The sequence below is a fragment of the Oncorhynchus nerka genome, linkage group LG28 (genome assembly GCF_034236695.1).
Source record: "Oncorhynchus nerka isolate Pitt River linkage group LG28, Oner_Uvic_2.0, whole genome shotgun sequence".
NCBI classification, from domain to species: Eukaryota; Metazoa; Chordata; class Actinopteri; order Salmoniformes; family Salmonidae; genus Oncorhynchus; species Oncorhynchus nerka.
In genome coordinates, this window is record NC_088423.1 from 36282044 (window position 1) to 36296752 (window position 14709).

General features: G+C 43.0%; 1 protein-coding gene across 2 annotated transcripts; it reads right to left on the minus strand.

The window, feature by feature from the left end:
* Nucleotides 1–1027: 1027 nt before the first annotated feature.
* On the minus strand, nucleotides 1028–14450 carry LOC115113189 (protein NDNF-like). Of its 2 annotated transcripts, XM_029640545.2 has the most exons (5): nucleotides 14000–14450; nucleotides 13583–13607; nucleotides 7371–7585; nucleotides 6303–6427; nucleotides 1028–3482 (listed from the first exon to the last, which is right to left on the minus strand). In XM_029640545.2, the coding sequence occupies exons 3-5, from the start codon at nucleotides 7550–7552 to the stop codon at nucleotides 2065–2067; spliced, it is 1725 nt and encodes a 574-aa protein (XP_029496405.1). In that variant the 5' UTR covers nucleotides 7553–7585; nucleotides 13583–13607; nucleotides 14000–14450; the 3' UTR covers nucleotides 1028–2064. The 2 variants fall into 2 exon arrangements, with proteins under 2 accessions (XP_029496405.1, XP_029496406.1); XM_029640546.2 differs by lacking the exon at nucleotides 13583–13607 and having other exon boundaries at nucleotides 14000–14449.
* Nucleotides 14451–14709: the final 259 nt, after the last annotated feature.

Here is a 14709-nt window from a genome sequence, read left to right on the forward strand (position 1 = left end):
CAAGTAACCGAAAGGTTGCAGGATCAAATCCCCGAGCCGACAAGATTAAATCTGTTGTTCTGCCCCTGAACAAAGCAGTTAACCCACTGATTAGCTCAGTTCCTAGTATGTCATTGAAAATAAGAATTAGTTCTTAACTGACTTACCTAGTTAAATAAAGGTAAAATATTGACAGTCAGTACTTGCCTCTTCTATGGTGGAAAATGGGACGTCCCACTCACATCGTTGCCAGCTAAAATGGCCCAGCACTTTTCTGTTCTCAATTAGGGGCTGCCAATAAATCTCGCAGCCATTATGTTCCTTGCCTGCTGGCATGTATTGGATAACTTTTGCATTCTGAAGTTTCTACCAAAGTGGGATGGTGTTTAGTCCTTCTCTCATGTTTTGACCCAGTCCTTAATTCTAATCATTCTATTCATTCAATGTTGCTAAACTAAACATATTCAAATAAAATAATATCCAATAGGCCTACATATGCCATTGGCACTGTGCTGGTTAATGAATTAATGGAATTGTGAGTATTTACGGTCTCCATGGTGAATGCTTTTTTCCCAGAGGGAGATGAAGTTTATGAATTTCTTCCCTGGGCTGTGGGACAGTGGAATTATGAGATTAACATGTCATGGTGTCCCTCAACTCATGCATATCAACCAATCAGCATCCAGGATCTAAACAACTAATTTTATATTCAAAATGAATCATTAAGATAATCAAGAAATCTGTAATTAATTTAAACATTTCTGTTGAGGAGGTCTAAGTCACACAATTTTACATCTAGCTAAGATTTTTGGTGCAGTACTTTTGAAGTGAATTTTTTTCATGAAAACTATTTGCTGCTGCGATTTCTGGTTGAATCACAGCAAACACTTAATTGAAAAATCCTGTCCATAGTTCCCACCCCTACTGTTGATCAATCACAGACGAAGGGGCGTAGACTTCGGCTACCGAACTTCAATTTGCCTCAAGATAAAAACATTTTATGTTGTGTGTGCGAACAGCCGGAAAAAATATCAGTCGAACACCAAAATGAACAAAAACATCACACATTTTAATTTAGGCATAATATAGGCACAAACTGTTTCGACTGGGAAGCATGCAACAGGCTTAACGAAAACATGCTTACGTCGATGCAAAAACGCACTCGTATTGGTTACTTTTTTAGTGTGTTTTGTGGAATCAGGACTTTCTGATATCACAGGCTGATGACCACCCATTCTGTCTGTTGAAGCAGGTAGGGCAGCTAGGCAATCATGATTTTCATTCGTTTTCTTTAGTTTTGTAGTAATCATCCAAGTAGAGATAAATAAATGCAAGTGTTAACATTAGGGTCACATTGATTTCTCAATTTAATCATTTTCTCAACTAACTGTCAGCAAAGAGTCAAACAAAAGAGGATATTTTATTAGATGTTGATACTGAGATGCAGATACGAATGTGTTTATTGGGGCATTTTAAGCATAGCACAATTAAAATACATCAAAGACAATGACTCTAGTCGCTAGCTCATTTTACCTGCTTCATGCGAAAGCAGAACACAAGATAGCGCAAAGCCCGTGTGTAGGCTAAGTATCAATAGATTACCCCATCTGTGTTTTAAGCCTGTAGAATATAGAACAAAACAATGCAACACTAAATATATACTGTAGGATCTTGCCATACGTTCTCTATCCCCATTGTAAAGTACGATCAAAGCTCCATCTGTTTCTGTTGCATATTTTTGGGCAAAGTCTTTGCTGACATTCTTTGTCATCAAAAACCTCTATCCTCCTTTGTACTCAGACTCAGAATAAGTACTTGGACAACTGGCACAACTATAAACAAAAAGACAAAAAGCACAGCAGGTTACTGTAATGGAATTAATTTTGCTGGTGTGCGGTTCCCCCTCTGCTTCTCCTACCCAATCCATGGGTACCAGTGTTCAAATACGACCACTCTTCGGAGGGTGTACCACAATTATTAACAGTCTCCCTCATAGTAGAATGGCTTTGTCATGGTAAGTCTTTGTAAATCACCTCTTTGTTGAGTCCAATGCTGCTGCAGACTACGAGACTAGGTGGCAACAGCTCAGCACTCCTTCCTGGTTCTCACTGTCTTGCTGCTGTACTTTATGGGGATCCCCCAGCGTCTCATTAGATAGACATCAAACATGTAGGCCACCCCAGGCTCCAGGCCACCGATCACGGCCGTCGTGACAGCCCGCCGAGGGTTTAGCTCCTGGAAGTATTTACACACGACTCTCTCAGTGTCCGACCGTGACTCAGGCCCCAGGCAGGGTGCCGTACCTCCCTTCTCGCCCTTACCCAGCCTCCGGCGGTACACGCAGTATAGGCTCCTCTCCTCTGTGCCCATCCAGGCCAGGGTGATGGAGTCACAGCTCCTCAGCCTGTTGAAAGACTTAATCTGCAGGGTGGTGGGGAGCGAAGGTACCCCTTGACGATGGTAAGCAGAGGATGCCTGCATCTTAACAGAGGCCTTCAGTGCCCCTAGAGCAGCTTGTCTGGGGGGCGCAGTTCCCTCTCTCTCCAGGTGGATGAGGTAGGAGGGGCTGCCCTGGAGCCAGATCTGAGCCAAGTCTTCTCCCACAGTCTGGGAGCTAAGCTCTTGGCCCTTGCTGGAGATGGTGACCTTGATCTTCTCACTGCTTCCACAGCTCTGGAGAGTGAGCAGGCCACTCTGCTGCCAACCCCGGGGACGGAAGCTAAAGAACTCCCCAGAGGTTGAGCCTCCATCCCGGAAGGTCACCCACCGGAGCTCCCCTTCCCTGAGTGGTGTGATAGCTGGTCGGGCCTCCTCATGTGTTTGAGCGAACGTTCCAGTATATGCTGCACTGGTTCCATTTAGCCTGTCAATCAAAAAGACGTCAAAGTAGTACTGCGTGTCGGGGACAAGCTCTGAAACAGTGCACACGCTCTCTGTTCCCTTACAAACACATTGGAGATCATCATGCTGGTCACGGAGCGCAGCAGGTGACCGGAGATCTGTTTCAGCATCCCACTGCTGCCACCACCAGTTTTTGAGAATGGGCCAAACAGTTACTTTCCTTTGTTTGTCCATCTTCTGCCGTTTCTTGTCTTTGTCCTGCTCTTTCCTGATGCCCTCCCGGGCGGCACAGAGGTTGCGGTAGTTGTGTTTGCGGTTGACAAGGACACAGTAGTCATAGATGCGTTGGGTGTGCGGCAGTCTTGTGAGGGAGGTACTGGGGCCCCAGCTGAGGGTGACACTGGTCATTCCTACACCCAGGGTGTGGACATGGGGGTCAGAGGGAAGCTCCGGGAAGGCCCCTGAGGGCCCAGAGCCCTGATGGAGGTACATGGTAGCCCTGGTGTCCTGGTCCTTGGGGCGCAGTCTGAGGATGTAGATAGATGCTGGGGCATAGGAAGGACCTGTGTAGGTGTCCATGGCATTGCCAGTGTAGGTGTGTATCTTGGCTTCAGTTCCAGGCCCTCTCCACCACACCTCTGGCATACTCTTCTTGGTACTCCCTGTGCAGAAAACACTGTTAAGCCACGGGTCATTAATATTCTGCCTCATACATCCGCACACATACTTACATTCACTAGACAGAACATACATTCACACTCATTGAAGATAGTCTTACAGTTCAATACGTATCCTGATTACTTTAAATGAATACAGTAGTCAACTATAATCAATGAAGTGCAAAGAAGATAGTCCCTTATTCATATAAACCCCTTTTCACCATCATCCATTATAATTTCTCCTTACCTTGGGAAATAAAAAATGACCAAATGTTACACAATCGAAGTGAATAATTTAGGCAGACTTTGGGGAACATAGGGTTCAAACCCTGAATGATTTATGTGTCACAGTATAACTTCATAAAGCTGCTTATTTGTCCATCTAGAATACCCACTGATTTTAACTAAGCAGGCTGGTGAGGGCCATGTTGCATAACATCATTGCTAGCCTACATAGGCTACTTTTGGTAACTGTCCTTTTTGTGCTCAACGAGAGATTTTTTTTTTTTTTTAAATGGAATGTAGTTATGTAGCTTAGACTTATCTGTTCTCTATTTAACCCTCAAGTTCTATTTCTGCAACTCTTTGAGAGGTTTCCACCAGATTTGCTCTATTTTGGGTTTTGCTTAACCCATAGAAGCGCAAATAAAATCTATTTGGCATGAATATGAGACATTTTCAATTAAATGGTAAAGGTCCGAATTTAGCTGAATTTCAGTTTGTACTGTATAGGCTATTACTTGCATGCCGTTCTGTACAAATCTATCAATCTTATAAAAGTTATTTTAAAAAGCAGAACCCTCTCTATATGTGTTATTTTAAATGACAAATTTAAACCCTTTTCCTCAAGTATTGGCAATACAGTGCCTTGCAAAAGTCTTCATCCCCCTTGGCGTTTTTCCTATTTTGTTGCATTACCTGTAATTTAAATAGATTTTTATTTGGATTTCATGTAATGGACATACACAAAATAGTCAAAATTTGTGAAGTGAAATGAAAAAAATAAAATTAAAATTAAAACGGAAAAGTGGTGCGTGCATATGTATTCACCCCCTTTGCTATGAAGTCCCGAAATAAGATCTGGTGCAACCAATTACCTTCAGAAGTCACATAATTTGTTAAATAAAGTTCACCTCTGTGCAATTTAAGTGTCACATGATCTGTCACAGAGTCTGCAACACCACTAAGCAAGGGGGATCACCAAGCAAGCGGCACCATGAAGACCAAGGAGCTCACCAAACAGGTCAGGGACAAAGTTGTGGAGAAGGACAGATCAAGGTTGGGTTATAAATACATATCAGAAACTTTGAACATCCCACTGAGTACCATTAAATCCATTATAAAAAAATAATAAGAATATGGCACCACAACAAACCTGCCAAGAGAGGGCCACCCTCCAAAACTCATGGACCAGGCAAGGAGGGCATTATTCAGAAAGGCAACAAAGAGACCAAAGATAACCCTGAAGGAGCTGCAAAGCTCCACTGCGGATATTGGAGTATCTGTCCATAGGACCACTTCAAGCAATACACTCCACAGAGCTGGGCTTTATGGAAGAGTGGCCAGAAAAAAGCCATTGCTTAAAGACAAAAATAAGCAAACGTTTGGTGTTTCGCCAAAAGGCATGTGAGAGACTCCCCAAACATATGGAAGAAGGTACTCTGGTCAAATGTAGGTTTTTGGCCATCAAGGAAAATGCTATGCCTGGCGCAAACCCAGCACCTCTCATCACCCCGAGAATACCATTGGCAGGGACTGGGAAACTGGTCAGAATTTATTAAGGAATGATGGATGGTGCTAAATACAGAGAAATTCTTGTGGGAAAACTGTTTCAGTCTTCCAGAGATTTGAGACTGGGACAGAGGTTCACCTTCCAGCAGGACAATGACCCTAAGCATACTGCTAAAGCAACACTCGAGTGGTTTGAGTGGAAACATTTTAATGTCTCGGAATGGCCTAGTCAATGCCCAGACCTAAATCCAATTGGGAATCTGTGGTATGACTTAAAGATGGCTGTACACCAGCGGAACCCATCCAACTTGAAGGAGCTGGAGTTGTTTTACCTTGAAGAATGGGCAAAAATCCCAGTGGCTAGATGTACCAAGTTATATTGACATATCCCAAGAGACTTGCAGCTGTAATTGCTGCTCTACAGGTGGCTCTACAAAGTATTTACTTTGGAGAGGTGAATAGTTATGCACTCTCAAGTTATCCGTTTTTTTGTCTTATTTCTTGTTTGTTTCATAATAAAAACTATTTTGCATCTTCAAAGTGGTAGGCATGTTGTGTAAATCAAATGATACAAACCCTCCAAAAAAACATTTGAATTCCACATTGTAAGGCAACAAAATAGGAAAAATGCCAAGGGGGGTGAACACTTTCGCAAGCCACTGTACTGTATGTGATCCAGATATAATCATATCTGTTAATACAAACGTCCTTCTAATCTCTCTTACATTCAGGATACAAGTGTGACATTTAGATATTACTGTCCTTCTTGCTTTGAAGGTAAAATGTTTGGACAGATTGACCAGTGATATACTAGTCCTGGGCTCAGTACTGTGTGTGTGTGAGTAAGAGATAGGGAGAGAGGAAAAGAGAGGTGGAAAGGGAGAGCAAGACCAATGGACTGATTAAGTCTCTCCTATCTTGTAGACATTTATGACCAGGGTCAGTCTTTAAATGGACACTATGTCAAAAATAAATGGCTCCAGTGTGAATTGGATTGAGGTGTAATGAAACTGAATTGATATGAATAGGAATTGCATGTGAGAGGGTGTTGTGTGTAGTTGCTTTTATTTTCTATCAGTGTTTCCCACTTACAGTGTGGACTTTTAGGCGGTTTGTCCTTCAGGGTTCGGGCTGCGAGGGTCCATTCGATGGGGAGGTCACAGGGACTGACGGTCACAGACATCATCACAACCTTCTTCTTCAATGTGAAGTACAGTCTGCACGAAGATAGGTACCACACGAAAAAGGGATTGTCTATGAAATTCTCATGTATTTTTCTTCCCCCTTACAAATGTAATAACATACTGTACCTAAGAAAAGTACTGTAACATGTAGCCGTCAAAGCATTCCAAGTGACATTCTGGTCTCCTTCTACAAGCTTATTGTTCATCTCCTTCACAATATAATTAGATTCAAACTCGCCAATTAACCATGACTCTCATTATCAATCACCAACTCAGACATCAATATTTGATCATCCTTGTATTTTCACCAACACAACTCATCAAGATGAGACATTCAATATTGAGATGTAATTGACCTCTATGTTGTCATAGGCTCTGGGATATTTACTCTGCCCGTTGAAAAATAGTATCATTCTTTTACATGTATTTTCTGGATCAACTGCTGATGTGCTGCAGTTTATCAACAGCTGTGCCATGCTAATGTTGTCAAGGGCAATACATAGTTTAACTGATTGATTAATTTGAATCATAATTAGCAGATTTTTTTCTAATTTAAAAAAAATCTGTTTTTTTTATGCCTGGCTGCATGGATGGACAGATGGACAGCTCACAGGGATGCCCATATTCCAATTCACTGTTCCCAGTGTTAGAGCTCTACCACTGACATGATCAGCAGAGCCCGGGCCAAGTAGGTTGCTCTTACTGCCCATGCGGCCGCGCTACGCTCAACCACTGCCTTTCCAACAACCAAAGAAATGGCGATTAAGATTAAGGCTATCATTGTTTTTGCTCAAAACAATGAAGAATTACGCAGGAAATTACCATTTAGGTAGCTTGTAATAACATAGCCTATTGTAGTGACAGCATTTTAAACAGGGGCCTTTCTTAAGTGTTTCAATCTTTGTCCAGGACACGGAACATAAACATTCAGTGTGCAATACTATCCACCTCCCCTGACATGATCTCTATACTGTACCTCCGGGTGCGTCCTTTGGGCAGATGTATGGAGGTGACCTTTCCATCAGGCAGCCAGGCGGTGGGGCGGAGTGGCACCTCATTCTCAGGGGCCAGAGCCGAGTGTCCTTGGGGCCAGGAGGGGCCACAGAGGAGAGTCACGGCCAGGCAGAGATACCAGGACAGGGCCATTGCTGCCATCATTCACACTGTCAACACTCTGCCGTCTCCCAGGGACTGAAAGAGCAGGGGAAAGGTCAAAAGCATCCATCAGTTCCATCACATACAGTTCTGCTCCTACTGTTCATGATGTACTAAAGAAGTCTAGCAGCAGATGATTCATTGATATGAGGAAACATTTCAGCTATTCACATGGAATTATTCATGCGGGAAAGCAAATTGCCACGCTATATTACTGGGATCTGTATAGCGCAGCTTGACACTTGGTGAAAAATCACTCATCGTACGACTTTCAAAGCGTGAAGTGGGTTGCAAATATCTCTCAGAAGTGGATTCATTTGAATATATAGATCTATTTATAGTATGGCAGTACAAATGGGTTTGTTCTCTAAATAGAGGGTATTTTTTCATGGTCGTTGCAGCCTTTGTTAACGGAAATCCGCCAATTTAGTTTGGAAAAACACAAACAACATCTGGAGGTGCTTCAGTATAATCCAATTGGAAGACAGATTCTCTTCACAAAAGCAGGCAAAGCCACAATAACTTTGAAACAGATTTCAGATTGGGCTGTTTTTTCTTTTCTGTTCTCACTGTTGTGATGATTTGAAGATATGATTACAGGTCTTGGCTCTCGTCCCCAGAGAAAAACATGCATTAATTCAAAGTCACAGTCTTCAAAAAACGCCTGCTTCTCAACGTGTGTTTGTCGGCGTCAAGGCTGTGCCCTCCAGATCAGATGACAATTGTACGTAGGTTCTAGGCATATGCATCTGAGTCTTGATGGCCCTGGGACCTCTGAGTTACAACAACAGTTGCATCATTACAAAGTATGAAGGATCTCATTATCCCAGTAGTGGAGTGAACAACCCATAAAGTTTTTACAGAGAGGGAGGAAGGGAGATAGGGAGAGAGAGAGAAATGAGAGAAGGAGGTGAGAGTGAGAAAGATTGAAAGAGAGAGAAATGAGAGACACGGAGTGAGGGAGAGTGAGAGAACATTTTGAGAAATGAGAAGAGGGGGAGGATGTTGTCCAGAGTAATGAATGAGAAATGGAGCAAAAGAAGGCAAAGTGTGATGGAGGCACATAAATTATTGGTGTTTTCTACAGCTTCATGTCTAAAATGTTCATAACTGGTGCCACATACCGTACGGTGCACTCACAAAGTATTCAGACCCTTTCACTTTTTCCACATTTTGTTATGTTACAGCCTTATTCTAAAATTGATTTGTTTTAATTGTCCATATAAATCTAGACACAAAACCCCTTAATGACAAAGCAACAACAACATTTTTTTTATTTTTTCCCCAATTAAAAAAAATAAAATAAACTGAAATATTCCATTTACATAAGTATTCAGATGCTTTACTCAGGCCTGAATCCCAAGCGTCACATCTGGAGGAAACCAGGCACCACACATGGCCAATACCATCCCTACGGTGAAGCATGGTGGTGGCAGCATCATGCTGTGGGGATTTTGTCAGAGGCAAGGACTGGGAAACTAGTCATTCTTGAGGGAAAGATGAACAAAGTACAGAGAGATCGTTGATGAAAACCTGCTACAGAGTTCTCAGGACCTCAGACTGGGGCAAAGGTTCACCTTTCAACAGGACAACGACCATAAGCACACAGCCAAGACAACACAGGAGTGGCTTCGGGACAAGTCTCTGTATGTCCTTGAGTGGCCCAGCCAGAGCCCGGACTTGAACCTGATCAAACATCTCTGGAGACCCCTGAAAATAGCTGTGCAGCGACACTCCCCATCCAACCTGACAAAGCTTGAGAGGATCTGCAGAGAAGAATGGGAGAAACTCCCCAAATAATTCAAATCAAACATGTCACATACACATGGTTAGCAGATGTTAATGTGAGTGTAGTGAAATGCTTGGTCTTCTAGTTCCGACAATGCAGTAATATCTAACAATAATATCTAACAAGTAATCTAACAATTCCCCAACAACTACCTAATACACACAAATCTAAAGGGGTGAATGAGAATATATACATGTAAGTATATAGATTAGCGATAGCGAAGGAGCAATAGATGGTATAAAATACAGTATATACATATGATATGAGTCATGTAAGATATGTAAACATTATTAAAGTGGCATTATTTAGAGTTCATTGTATAAAGTGACTCGTGATCCATTTATTAAAGTGGCCAGTGATTGGGTCTTAATGTAGGCAGCAGCCTCTCTGGGTTAGTGATTGCTGTTTTGCAGTCTGATAGCCTTGAGATAGAAGCTGTTTTTCAGTCTCTCAGTCCCAGCTTTGATGCACCTGTACTGACCTCACCGTCTAGATGGTAGCAGTGTGAACAGGCTTAGGCTCGGGTGGTTGTTGCCCTTGATGATCTTATTGGCCTTCCTGTGACATTGGGTGTTGTAGGTGTCTTGGGGGGTAGGTAGTTTGCCTGCAGTGATGCGTTGTGCAGACCACACCAACCTCTGGAGAGCCTTGCAGTTGAGGGTGTTGCAGTGCCGTACCAGGCTGTGACGGGATGCTCTCGATTGTGCATCTGTAAAAGTTTGTCAGGGTTTTGGGTGGCAGGCCAAATTTCTTCAGCCTCCTGAGGTTGAAGTGGCGCTGTTGCGCCTTCTTCACCACACTGTCTGTGTGAGTAGACCATTTCAGTTTGATGTGTACGCCGAGGAACCTAACACTTTCCACCTTCTCCACTGCTGTCCCTTCGATGTGGATAAGGGGGTGCTCCCGCTACTGTTTCCTGAAATCCACTATCATCTCCTTTGTTTTGTTGATGTTGAGTGAGAGGTTGTTTTCCCGACACCACATTCACCTCCTCCCTCCTCCCCTCGTCGTTGTTGGTAATCAACTGTTGTGTCATCTGCAAACTTTATGATTGAGTTGAAGGTGTGCATGGTCACGCAGTCGTGGGTGAACAAGGAGTACAGGAGGGAGATGAGCACGCACCCTTGTGGGGCCCCAGTGTTGAGGGTCAGCGAAGTTGAGATGTTGTTTCCTACCTTTACTACCTTGGAGTGGCCCGTCAGAAAGTCCAGGACCCAATTGCACAGGGTGGGGTTGAGACCCAGGGCCTCAAGGCTTGATGATGAGCTTGGAGGGTACGATGGTGTTGAATGCTGAGCTGTAGTCAATGAACAGCATTCTTACATAGGTATTAATTTTGTCCAGATGGGATAGGGCAGTGTGCAGTGTGATGGCGATTGTGTCATCTGTGGATCTGTTGGGGTGGTATGCAAACTGAAGTGGGTCTAGGGTGAGGTGAGGTGGAGGTGATATGATCCTTGACAAGTCTTCAAAGCACTTCATGATGACAGAAGTGAGTTCTACGGGGCGGTAGTCACTTAGTTCAGTTATCTTTGCCTTCTTGGGTACAGGAACAATGGCAACCATCTTGAAGCATGTGAGGACACCAGCCAGCTGGTCTGCGCATGCTTTGAGGACGCGACTAAGGATGCCGTCTGGCCCAGCATCCTTGCGAGGGTTAACACGTTTAAATGTTTTACTCACGTCAGCCACAGAGAAGGGGGGGGGGGGGGGGGGTGCGCAGTCCTTGTTAGCGGGCCGCGATAGTGGCACTGTATAATCTACAAAGAAGGTGTTTAGTTTGTCTGGAAGCGTGACATCGGTGTCCGTGACGTGGCTGGATTTCTTTTTGTAGTCCGTGATTTCCTGTAGACCCTGCCACATACATCTAGTATCTGAGCCATTGAATTGCTACTTCACCTTGTCCCTGTACTGGCATTTCCCTTGTTTGACTGCCTTGCGGAGGGAATAGCTACACTGTTTATATTCAGACATTTTCCCAGAACTCTTTCCATGGTTAAATGCGATGGATCGCGCTTTCAGTTTTGCGCAAATGCCGCCATCCATCCACGATTTCTGATTAGGGTAAGTCAATGTTGTTCTCTGAGTCTGACCGGAACATATTATATTCTGCGTGAGCAAAACATTGACCACATCAACCAGGTGTGCCAAGCTTGTAGCGTCATACCCAAGAAGACCCGAGGCTGTAATCGCTGCCAAAGGTGCTTCAACAAAGTACTGAGTAAAGGGTCTGAATACTTGTGTAAATGTAATATTTCAGTATTTTGGTTTTAATAAATTTGCCTGTTTTTGCTTTGTCGTTATGGGGTATAGTGCGTAGATTGATTAGGGGGAAAAAACAATTTAATGAATTTTAGAATAGGGCTGTAATGTAACAAAGTGAGAAAAAAGTGAAGGGGTCTACATTCCAAGCGCACAGTATGCTGCGTACTTCTAGACCCATATTTACAAGACTGAGTTCTGATCTAGGATCAGCAAATCAAGCGTCTCAAAGTAGGATTTTTTTATTTATTTGAACCGTCAATTTTTACACAGTGCTTTTTTTCTGCATTTCTGACTGGATTTATATATCTGAAATAAAGACAACCTCTCTTTCAGTAGAGTATATCTGGGCCTCAATTTCACTTGGTTACAGAAAAATCGTTACAGAATATGTGGGATTGAAGATGCAATGTTCAGAACTGCAGCCAGATAATTAACCCTCTTCGCCACCAGGGGATAGCTTTGGCCTTGTGGAGCTTTTTTATTAGTCAAATATGGTCAATAAGGACATATAAAATGTTCATATCCTCTTCAAATTCAGTGTACTTGTAAGACTGTAATTTGTGATTTTCTTTCTTCATCATGTGTTGAAAGTCTTGTGAAATGTGATTTTAGTTGGAAAGAGCTTCCTTTATATAACTTGTTTTCTCATGTATTCATATGCTTTTTAAATGCAGACTGAACCATCAAACTAAATACTTTTTATTTTTTTACCTTTTCAAAATTTCAAAATCACATTTCATAAGATTTTCAACATATGTGATGAAGAAAGAAAATCACAAATTACAGTCTTACAAGTACACTGAATTTGAAATGTGTTCTGAGAATGTTCTTTTAACATCAAGTGAAGGTGTTTTAGTCCCTAAAAGAAGCTCCGTATAATCATCTGCACAATTGGACAGTTTTTGTGTTTTGGGAATATATATTTTTGTTCTCATTAGACTCTTCCCACAACCTAATGAAACATTCTAGGAGCCTTTAAAAAAACAGATTAAATGTGTTCTAGGAACGTTCTTGCAACATCAGGCAAATGTTTTATACAAACATTCTATAATCATCACCACAACTGGACAGTTTTTGTATTATGAGAAGATTTGCTCAGACCTAACAAATATTCTGGGAACTTTCACAGAACCAATTTTGGTTTGCTTTGTTATCGGTATAGACACTGTGTCAGATGTCTTCTGTCCTGGACTTAGGGGGTCCCATCTGCCTCCTGTGAGTGGGTTAGAGGGACAGATTAAATGGCATGGGTAGGTCCCCAAAGGATTTTGTGTATCCTCACCAATATGGGATATGGTTTGGGGGGACATGATATGGCGAGGTGGTGGGAGGTGGAGTGTAGAGGGTTGTTCTACCCAACTGCTCGTGTGTTTGAGTGTGTTAGCCGTCTTTCTCCCTTATATCCACCACCCCCTCTTTCTCACCCTCCCTTTCGCTCTCTCTCTCACACTCTCACTCTCTCACACACACACACACACACACACGTTATTGCTGGATCTCTCTGATGTCCTCCTTCATTATGTCCTCTTTCCTTCTGCTATCACTTCCCACTACACAATCACACTTAGCAACTCTTATGGGGAGCTAGAGGAACAGACTGAGATACCGGCTGACAGAGAGACAGAGAAAAAGGCAGGTTGACTGCCAGAGAGACATAGAAATGATTGACAGACAAGCGGTCATAGTGAAACATACAGTGGTTTAGAGGAAAGCTACAGTATGTAGAAAATGAAGTAAATAAAACCCCCAAAAAATACATAAAAGCTTCACTATTTGCATCATCTATTTGTCCCACCGACAACAAACGCAAAGTACTCCAAACCCCGACACAGCTTTCTCCAACCTCCCGAGGCTGAGAAAAAAAAATGAACTGCTCTGATGTAGAAACAAGTTTGAATAACATCCAGACTTGTTTATCGAAATGAACATTTCAAGATGATGCACACACAGGCACTTGACAACAACATGCTTGTCCTTACCTCACAATGCAGACATAATCTCCCACTCCAGAGCAGAATATGAGGGATGAGAGGAGAGATGGACGAAATAAAAAGGCAGGTTGACTGACAGAGACAGACAAATGATTGACAGACAATCAGTCATTGTGAAACGCACAGTGGTTTAGAGGAAAGCTACAGTATGTAGAAAACTATGTAAATAAAAAACAACAAAAAATACATAAAGCTTCATTATATGAGTCATGTATTTGTCCCACCGACAACAAACCCAAAGTACTCCAAACCCCCACACAGCTTTCTCCAACCTCCTGAGACTGAGAGAAAAAAATGAACTGCTCTGATGTAGATACAAGTTTGAATAACATCCAGACTTGTTTATCGATATGAACATTTCATGATGCACACACAGGCACTTGACAACAACATGCTTGTCCTTACCTCACAGTGCAGACAGACTCTCCCACTCCAGAGCAGAATATGAGGGATGAGAGGAGAGATGGACGGAAGGAGGATAAGAGATGGACGGGAGGAGGAGCTCGAGCAAACAACACAGGTTGTTGTTGGATGCCCCTTTCCCTCCCCTGGAGCTTGCTTTCTGCTTTAGTAGGTGTCCGGCTGCCTCAGCACAACTCCCAGTGTGGTGTCAAGTCCCAAAGCACAGTATTGGGTATCTGTACGTCCCACTCAGTCACATGTGGAGCCTTACACCATACGAGTCCTACAAGATCTGTGATCGCTATGTGAATGTCAGCGTCGGTGAGTGAAGCTTCTCTCTCTTCTCTTCTCTATCCTCTCTCTAGTTTTTCCCCCTCTCCAATGTCTCTTCTCCAGTCCAGTTCAGATCTCAGTGAGCAGCACAAATCAAACTGAGGTAGGCACACGTGTGTAGTGTGTGTGTATGTGTGTTCAGGGTGGTGAGGTCACGGAGTGGGAGTGAGGCTGGTGGTGGGGGGAGTGTGTGTGTGTGCAGAAGGTGGGGGGGGGAGTTGTCAGAGGTAGTGGCGGAGAATGGAGAGGAGTGAATGATGATACAAAACTTGCCCACATTAACCATTTGCTGGAGGATCTGATAAGATCTATATTAAGTATGAACTGTGGGAGCTTGACATCACATTTTCTTCTGCCACAGCAGAGTGTTGTAAACTGAA